Source organism: Neolamprologus brichardi, chromosome 2 (assembly GCF_056152115.1).
Source record: "Neolamprologus brichardi isolate AB-2024 chromosome 2, ASM5615211v1, whole genome shotgun sequence".
Taxonomy (NCBI): Eukaryota; Metazoa; Chordata; class Actinopteri; order Cichliformes; family Cichlidae; genus Neolamprologus; species Neolamprologus brichardi.
Window position 1 is genome coordinate 12,395,668 of NC_142105.1, and position 9,683 is coordinate 12,405,350.

General features: G+C 51.8%; 1 protein-coding gene across 2 annotated transcripts in view; it reads right to left on the bottom strand.

Annotated features, from left to right (window-relative positions):
• The window catches only part of ppargc1b (peroxisome proliferator-activated receptor gamma, coactivator 1 beta), a 53,754-nt gene extending 44,339 nt beyond the window's left edge, over positions 1–9,415 (bottom strand). The window contains exon 1 of one of the 2 annotated variants that reach the window (XM_006797651.2): positions 9,303–9,415. In XM_006797651.2, the coding sequence (XP_006797714.2) occupies positions 9,303–9,383 (81 nt within the window). In that variant the 5' untranslated portion in view covers positions 9,384–9,415. Of the gene's footprint in view, positions 1–5,775; positions 6,053–9,302 lie in introns of those variants that run through there. The other variant, XM_087847309.1, reaches the window with a different exon arrangement.
• Positions 9,416–9,683: the final 268 nt, after the last annotated feature.

The following is a 9,683-nucleotide window of genomic DNA, read 5'->3' on the forward strand; positions in this document are numbered from 1 at the left end:
ATGGGACCTGCTCGGCAGCAGGCCTTCCTGCAGCTCTGGTGTCCCAGTAACGAGCAGACAGAGCGTGCAATAAATGTGAGTGCTTTTGAGCGCATATAGTCAAGCTAAATCCCACATTTGATTGACTAAACATCCATCACACACACACACACACACACACACACACACGTATGTGTCATGGTAAGAGAGTGTGTGTGGAAGTGGGATACAGGAAAGAGAGGAAATAATGAAAGGCAGCGGAGCACGAGGAAGGAAAAGAAAAGTGTTCATATGAAGAGAAGCTGCTGCGAGACAAACAGGAGTGAAAGATGTGCAGCGACTGGAGTGACAGGTGTGCTCTGCAGATAAACCTCCAATGAGCACACAGAGAACATGTCCAGCCAACATTCAAAAACTCTTCCCCTCAGCCTCAGCAAAAACCCTCCAACACGGCCGAGCAGGAAACCAGCACGAAAGCTCCATCCAGGAGGCCCCGGCCCGCCCTGCTCCACTTGCGCTCCAGAAGTCCAGGTGATCAGTGTCAGGACGAGCGTTCACTGTGAAGTTGCGTGATGCTTCGTTTCGTTTCTGCTAAACTTCAAATTATGAGTTAGCCAATCAGATCACGTTTATTCATGTGCACCAGCCAATCACCACCGAGAGCCCGATGGGCTGACCCGCCCCATTCGACATCAGGACGAATGATCACCATCACCACACACACACACACACACACACTCAGCTTTATGTCCAACTCTGACGGTCGCCATGGTGATATGTATGATTTCATTCAAAACAAGAGGATGAGATTTAGCCCAGTGTGACTGATTTATGTGTTTTTAGATCAGGAGGCTGACGGCGTTCTCACAGGAGTAATAATGTGCATGTTTCAGTTTCTGGCTGCACAAATCCAAAAATAAAATCAGCCTCCAAACTCTGACCACCTGATCACCACTTGATCATAGCCTGGCTCAGGTAAACCCAGCTGAGTAAACTCAGGACATGAAGACACGCACAGCTGCTCGCTCACGCGTGTTTCGACACATATTCGGACAAACAGGAATGTGGCCCATTACTCCATTGCTTCATACCAATAACCAGGCTTGTGCCAATAGCACGCCTGCCTGATTGTGCAAGAGTCACAAAGGTTTCAGGTACAGACAGCGTTGGCGTGGTGCTGCTTTGTATGTGCCAACTGTAACACTGTAGCAGTAATGATGTCACCACAAACTCTCAATATAAACATGTAACAGAATCACTTACACGTGTTACCGATACTTTATTGATTTTATTCACGATCAGTGACAGCTGTTACTGAGTCAGTTGCTCCTCACTCCTCACTGCAGTGTGTGTGTGTGTGTGTGTAACATAGCACTGAAGCACTGAGCTCTGTGGTCACGCAAGCCTGAGCAGCGTTCAGGAAGTGGGTCAGTGTGAGAGGCAGGGAGGGAGGAGTGGTGAGGAGGTCAGTTAGGAAAGGAGGGAGCATGTTGGGGTGTAAATGTGAGCAGAACATGAAGTACGAAGGAGAAGAGACTGGAACGTTTCCATGTGGAAAACAATCCTGTTTTACTGGGAGCATGTGCTCACACGTTACACACGCAGGCTAACGTTGTGTGTGTGTGTGTGTGTGTGTGTATACGCATGTGTGTCTTTGAATCCCAAAGGACACTGAAGGCCTCACCCTACTCTCTCTCTCCTTGCCGCATGCAGGTAAGAGCCTGCTTACTTACAACCCACACACATGACTCACACACACACACACACACACACACACACACACACACACACACACACACACACACGTCTAAAGTTTCCATCACTCTTGTGAGCCCTTCAGTGAAAGCAGTGGGTGTTTATGACCTATTATGTTACATCACACTATGGTGAGACTGCGTCACAGTTGCATCACATCTGGACTCTGCCAGAGCGCCGCGTTTCTAGTTGGTGATGAGTTCCTGCATCAGGCGGCTAGCCGGCATCTGCGAGGTTGTACTCACAGGAAGTCGAGCTGACGGCTCTGAATGAGGCCGATATCTGTCCTGTGAGGTGACAGCAAGGACACGCATCTGTCGCACCAAACCTATTTATAACACACACACACGCACACACTCCTCTCTATTACTCTACTTTAAAACCTAGTCCTTTTATAGTTATTTTTAATTGTTGTTTCTTTCTTGGATAAAAGGCACCAAAGTGCGTGTGTGTGTGTACTGAACCATATCTGTGTGCTGACTGTGATGGCCTGAGTTCCTCAGTAACTGAGCTGATAAACAGTGTGCATGTTCACACCAGCCTGAGCACGCCTTCCCCTGGCACATGGTTACTACGGCTATATGCCATGCAAGCATGTGTGTGTGTGTGTGTGTGTGTGTGTGTGTGTGTGTTTGTGTGTGAGCTCTCTCTCCGTGCTCGTTTACACCATGGCATGGAAATTTCCTTTAACCTTTTCTCTCATTTACACCAGTGCCCTTGAGAGTAGTCACACACACACAACCTACGTGGCGATAGAGGGCCCAGCCGTCCTTCTGTTGATACTATAAACTGTGTGTGCTTAGCTCATAAAACCATCAAATCTGCTTATCAGTCAGATGATTATTACTACAAATACTACTACTAGTCACAGTACTATCAACCTCCTGCTTACAATTACTACAAGCACACAAGTACTCGGCCTCCTGCTGCTGTGTGTCTGACCAAAAGAACACAAACCAGTGCTTCACACTTTACAACAGCTACATCAAACAAGTACTTATATTACGATCGTCGCTCAAGAGTTGGGAGTTCACCTTGTAATTGGAAGGTTGCCGGTTCGAGCCCCGGCTTGGACAGTGTCGGTCGTTGTGTCTTTTGGCAAGACACTTCACCCGTTGCCTACTGGTGGTGGTCAGAGGGCCCGGTGGCGCCAGTGTCCGGCAGCCTCGCCTCTGTCAGTGCGCCCCAGGGTGGCTGTGGCTACAATGTAGCTTGCCATCACTAGTGTGTGAATGGGTGGATGACTGGTTGTGTAAAGCGCTTTGGGGTCCTTAGTGACTAGTAAAGCGCTATACAAATACAGGCCATTTACCATTTACTACTACTAGAAAACAGCTTCTAAAGCTTCTACTACTCAGTGGAGTACTCTTGCTCTTGCTGTTTACTATACTGTTGCCAGTACTTGTTTCAGTTGTTGCCACAACTTGTATCAGTTGTACTTTGTGTGCTGCAGTATAGTATTATATTTATACTATGCCGCTGCAGAACTACTGCAGTATTTTGTAGGTACTTGTTAGCAGCAGTGAGGTGACTTTTATCCCCTGAGAAGGTTCAGTAAGGTGGAGCAGCTGCTGGGTGGTGGCAGTGCTACAACGTGGTTCACGGTGAGGAGTGAGCGAGCACTGGATGCAGACACGTGTGATTGGACGGAGCTGAACGCTCCTGTGCGCCCTGAATGTCCTCTGCTACAAGGAGAACGTATGACAGGCTGCTTCGCACAGGTATGAATACAGGTGTGTACAGGTGAGATTGTGGCATGCCCTGTGGTACGCCTCAGCACAGAATACTTGAAAATTCCTATCATGCGCAGCTGCCGCCGGATGGGAAAAGATGTGCCGAGGCTAGTCCAGGTGTGCCAAAAGTTATTACTGCGAGCACTACGACACGAGTGACAGCGAGGAGGTGCAGCTTTAACTCGGTCCAGACGCTCAGAATTAAAGAAGCGCTGATCATGCTTCCGATGACATGTTGGTTCAGGTATGAATACAGGGGTAGTGCAGTGTTTGAAGCCCGGAGACGTACTTTTTAATCGCACAAAGCGGCTCGCCCTCTGCTCTTCTTCTCTGACGCTCGCAAGGCCTCCTCGTCCTACAATCGCATGCGCATGTGTGTGAAAGTACGAGCGCGGTGATGCTTGAACTAAGAAGAAGACCTGTTTCAGGACTGCACCGCGAGCCTTCACCCCTAAAACCACCTTGTAATCCTTAACTCACGTAGCATGAGTTGTAATCTCAGCCAGTAATTCTGCTGGATTACAGGATGGAGCGACACTCGGGTACCAGGGTGCAGCTGATGTTTGTGTCCTCCCATCGCAGACATCTTTACAGCTCCATACCTCCGAGTCAATGTCAGCCCAGCCAAAACATTGGCAGCGTGACAACGAGAGAGAGAGAGAGAGGCGCCCAGGCCTCGCTGATCAGCAGCAGACACATTTCACAGACAGAGCCTCACCCACCACAAGTCTGAGCTCAAACCCAAACATCGTCAAAGCCTCTGCAGTGCTCACGCTGCATGAAGGTCCACTCGGCGCGGCAGCAGAATCTGTTTCCTAAATGTGTCACATGCTTCCTCCTGTACAGATGACAGGCTTCACACTGTGCTCGTCACCTAACTGTCTTCATTTTAAAAACAGACAGGCCTCGGCCGTGATAAATCAGGTAAGCGACACAGAGAAGTTGAAGGAAGTAGGGCAGGCGGCGAGCTCTGCGACCTCCGGGCCTCCATGTTTCCCTCCGCAGCCCTGAGCTGGAGGCTGGATTCCCTCTGCTTCACCTTCCTATCAGCCTGCTACACAAAGCCACAGCAGGAGCAGGTGCACAAAGACAACCAGCCTCACACTCGTGTTGACACTATCAATCCCGACACCGGGTCCCTGGGAAGAATACAAATCACCTGTACAGGTTAGATAAGGACGTTCATGTGGAAGCATCCACGCTCGGAAAATTTAGGAAAAAACCTCTGATGTTACGAGGAAAGACATATGCACGCCTTACTTTACCACAGGAAACGTCCTGTTCCTGGCATTAAGTAAGGACCACAGCACCACAATCAGATCCTCATCAAGCCGATTGTGGACCACACAGCGCACGGCTCACAGAACCAACGAACAGCTGCGGAGCATCTTCTTCCTCTCTGCACGCCGCAGGACCCCCGCCGCCACCACAAGCACACAACTTTACAGCCAAAGACCCGCAAACCTGCCCCGCTCAAACCTCATAATGACAGCAGGGTCCTGTGTGCCCATAATTCAGCTCGCCTCATTCACGGTTACCCTCAGCATCATCATCAGCTGACTCTGAAGTGACAGAGTGAAGCCAAAACTGGTTCAAACTAGAAGTCAGAACAAAGCTCCAGTACCAAAGGACATCCCTGCTTGACCTGCTGCAGCGCCGTGGTTACTGTTTTGATGGCTTGTGATGATTTAAATGGAGTGATGTGAGCTGAAGCTCTGAAGGAGTCAGAAAAATAGAAGAGCTGAGAAAAGTGTGAGCTACGGCACAGCCTGTAAGGCAGATCATCTGCATTAAAGCAACAACCTGGAACCTGGCCCCAATGAACAGATTTACACGCTGAGCATGTGCATGTGAGAGAGGATCGCTGACACATTTATTCCACTACAAGATCCTCCGGAGAGCTCAAAGTGACCAAAACAACCCACAGCACGACCAACGGCTCTCAGCCACAGCTTCAGGAGGAAAACAATGCGCACGAAGACAGCGGACTCAAGTGGTTAAAGAAGAAGCTCTGAGCAGCTGTGAGGTCAGTAAGCCTCTGCTAGCCCCGTTTATGGAAACTGGGCTAAAGGTGACGCTGCCTCAGCTACTCCAGAGCGTAAACACAAAACGGCACATTATGAGGAGATACGCTCGCCCAGCCTGAATCTGGAGGTCAGTGCTGATTATCTGCAGGAATATGTGACACCACTGAATGACCGTGAGGATCAGAGCACCTGAACACTCAGGTGAGGCTAACGCAGCATTAAACAAATCACCAAAATCTCATCTGTGACGCTGAATCATTCATTACAGAGAGACCACTCACCTGCAGAGCGCGCGCGCACACACACGCACACACACACACAGTCGTTGAAGGTGGCCGGGCTCTAAGGCGGATTCCTGATGAACCTCGGAGGGATTTGAGAGGAAGAAACCAAATTCCCAACACACACACAACAGGAAACACGATCCACACCACCATCAGCAGGTCTGCTCTCATTGGCTCGGAACCTGCCCACTAACCACTGATTTCCTGTGCCCTGAGCTCGGTCTGGCAGGTGTTCCAATAGCCACACCGAGTTACTGCAGTGTATATTAGCAGCATGGTAAACACACACATCGCTTCTGGACACACGTTGCATCTAAAACTGCCACTGTGTGTGTGTGTGTGTGTGTGACAGGTGAGTCACTGCAGGGCTGCAAGCTGTACACACTGCACTGCAGCACTGCACATCACGACTCCCACAGACAGATAAAAGAAGGAGAATGGCCAGGAGAAATGGAGAAAACCTTCAGAGATGTAGATCCTGTCTGCTTCTGGCTGTGATGCCTGCATCCATCGCTGCCCTGGAACTTCAAAGCTCACCTCTGTCAGAGTCCACCTGCAGACTGATGTGGTTTATGTCGGACAGGCTGAGCATCACAGGAGGAACACACCTGCTCTGGTTCTCATGATCTCCACCCTTCATCACTGCTCCTGGCAGCTATTTGTGCACTGACACCACACACGCACTCAGAGGCATGGTGGCGATGGGCTAAATCTCCATGAAATGAACACGATAAACAGCACAGAGCATTTTTCAGCTTCATCACAGCTCTCATGTGGCTTTGGGCCCAGAGTGCTTCACAGAGTGTGTGTGGGGCCTTTTTAAACTCAGCTGTGAGCAGCCACTGATCCTTTTCATGATGCTAACCACACAATTGAAAGCCTTCACACCAAGAATGGTCCAAACTTCAGCTGAGAGACTGTCTAAGCTGCTTCCTGCACAGCACCAGGTCAGCCACGAGTGTGCTGCTGGTTGGTGTGGATACCTGAGAGGACGTCCTGATGCTCAACGTCCTCGAGCTTCAAATATCTGGAGTCTGAGTGGAGCATCTCACCCAGCGCAAACACAGCGCTGAGGCTGGTGGGGCACGTCTGCTCCAACCCTAAACTGAGCGCGTTCAGACTTTTCTGCATGCTTCAGGATTTATTTCAGGAGCACAGAACGGTTTTTACGACGCCTACAAACAGGTGCAGCCACTTCAGTGCCCCGTGACCTCAAGACACATGCAGTGAAGACGGGAACGTCTGCCTATGTGTCCCCCCGTTTCCTGACATCAGTCGACACACATGACTCTCTGTGGCTGCAAGGTCACTAAACGCACAGTCGCCAAGCCGAGCTAATCGTTGACCAGCTACAGTGAAACAAGGTGAGTGTCCTCGAGCCGGCCCTGCCCAGAGTCCAGCTGCAGCCAGCTGCTCATTTTACACACCTGATCCAGCCGGCAGCCTGATGGCGCTCAGCACCGACTCACCCGCAGCCCCTGTGATTGGGGTTGGCTGGCTGGCCCAGGCGTCCACAGTTCATTTAAGCTCTGAACAAGCTGCTTGTTGCGCTCTCCCAGCACACGTCAGCTGACTCAGTTTGATCAAAAATCACATTTTGCAGTGAACGTTTCTCCAGCTGAGAGCGACCTGTCTGCACGCCGCTCGCTAGGAGGAAACACTGAAGGACGGCATCAGCCCTGACCTTTCAAACACTGAGCCGTCTGCTGCTTTGCTCATCGAGAACTCAAAGCAAACTGGGGAAATGCTGTGGAGCAGTCAGAGTTAGTGAAACAGCAGACACAGAGGCTGCAGCAGGCAGGGAGCAGGTCTAAGACAGGCAACAGGAAAAGGAAATGACAAGCTTGAGTATGAAAAGAGAAGAAGAGAAGCACGAGGAGGTGGAGGAGGGGAGGAGGCGGTGCTGGCACTCGCCTACGTCACGGTGACGCCCCCTACCCCCCTCCCTTCCTCCACTACAGCTCACATGACTGCAGCGGGCCTGTTCTGTAACTCCGGTCACGAGGAGAGAGTAGTATTACAATGAGCAGCCGGCAGGGGCGAGAGCCATCCACACACAGTGAGAGAGAGAGAGCAGCCTGCTCCAATAACCTCAGTAAATATTAACACGTTCATGCACCTCAGAGCACCAGCACCTTATCACTCTGTACAGGACCCACGTAGGGATAGCAACAACCACCCGATTGGTTCGTCTGCTCTTTATCTCCAAGGACTCTGCAGCCCAGCCTCGCAGGACACACGTTCACATTGCTGTCCCCGCCGCTCCACGCCAAGCTCCGACTCCATTTTGTTTCAGAGCAAACTTGTTCATGTTCTGCTCGCACGTTTCAATCTCAGTTCAGCCACACACGCTCAGAAGCACCAGAGACGTGTGGCTGCTCACAACAACACAGCTCAAGACTGCAGAGTGTGTCTACCAGCTGGAGACACACACGTAAACATGTCATACACACAGCATGGACACTCACACACCAGTACACACATGTGTGGGATTATATTTACTATGATGTGTGTGAGGGTTGCCCCAGGCTGTGTGTTTGTAACGTACTATACTGTGTGTGTGTGTGTGTGTGTGTGTGTGTGTGTGTGTGTGTGATGTGTGCGTGTGTAACAGTGTGTGTTATAGCGTGTGTGTTACGGTGTGTGTGTGTGTGTGTGTGTGTGTGTTACAGTGTGTGTAAAAGTACATGTAAGTGTATAAATAGTCCACAGTCTCCCCTGTATACACACACACACACACTCACAGTAACCAGCTTAAGCTGCCAATCAGCTGTGACAAATCCCCCCACCGCCCCAGCCTCCGGTCAGCCCGATCATCTCCACTCACACGCTCACACGCACAAGGACAGGCAGCAGATGGAGATCAGAGCCGATAAGTTCCGGTGTCGCGTGAGAATTTTTCATTTCAGGGGCGTGCACGAGCAGAGTTCCCTCCGCGCACAGCACGAGGCTGCTCGGATACACGCGGGTTCAGTGCACGCATCACCATCATCATCATCCTCACCCCGATTCACCGGTGACCTCTCCCCCTCACACACACACACACACACACACACACACCGGTTTAACGGAAAAAAACACCACGTGACCCAAACAAACGTTTTGTAACGCGCGGTTACGCAAAGCCTTACAAAACGCCCTGAGTTCACCTGAGCGGAGCCGCGCGCCCTTCCTCGCTCACAGCACCAGCACCGGATTCGGCACCGGGACCGGCAGACCGGAGCGGGACGCGCACAGACAGCGGACCCCACACACGGACACGGACACTATCTTGCACATACACACACCGACACACACACACACACACCAGTTTTAATCCCGAATATGACGAACAGTTCACGCGTGAGGACACAACACGTGTCCCGGTCTGCGTGCCGACAAGAAAACTTCCTCCAACACTGCGTCAAAGTCACACGCACACACACACCCGGACCACGCGCATGCAGACTGGGTCGGGATGCCGCCGCTGGCTCCCTTCACGCGCCCCGGTCCGCAGAGCTGCATGTGCACGGACGGTCTCTCACCTGGCTGCGCGAGCTCTCTGTCAGGTAACTGAAGACGAAGGACGACAGCTCCTCATCCAGCAGCGCCGCGCAGTCCGCCATCTTCCACTGAATGAGGAGCCGCGGAGCCGGGCGGAGAGTATAGCGGGAGGAGGAGCAGCGGCGCGGGAGCGCGCCTGCAGGGGGCGCCTCTGCTCACCCGCACGCCACACGTGCGCGGACCGCGAGCGTCAGGGTCGGCGTACCTGAGCGCCCACACAGGGACAAACATGAGGCCCGGGACCCAGAGGCAGCCCCCGGGGGGCTTAACTTGTGTGACGTCATTTGCCCGGACCCTGCTGCTCTCTCTCTCGCACAGGAACACACACACACAGTAACACTCTCTCTCCCTCTCTCTCACAC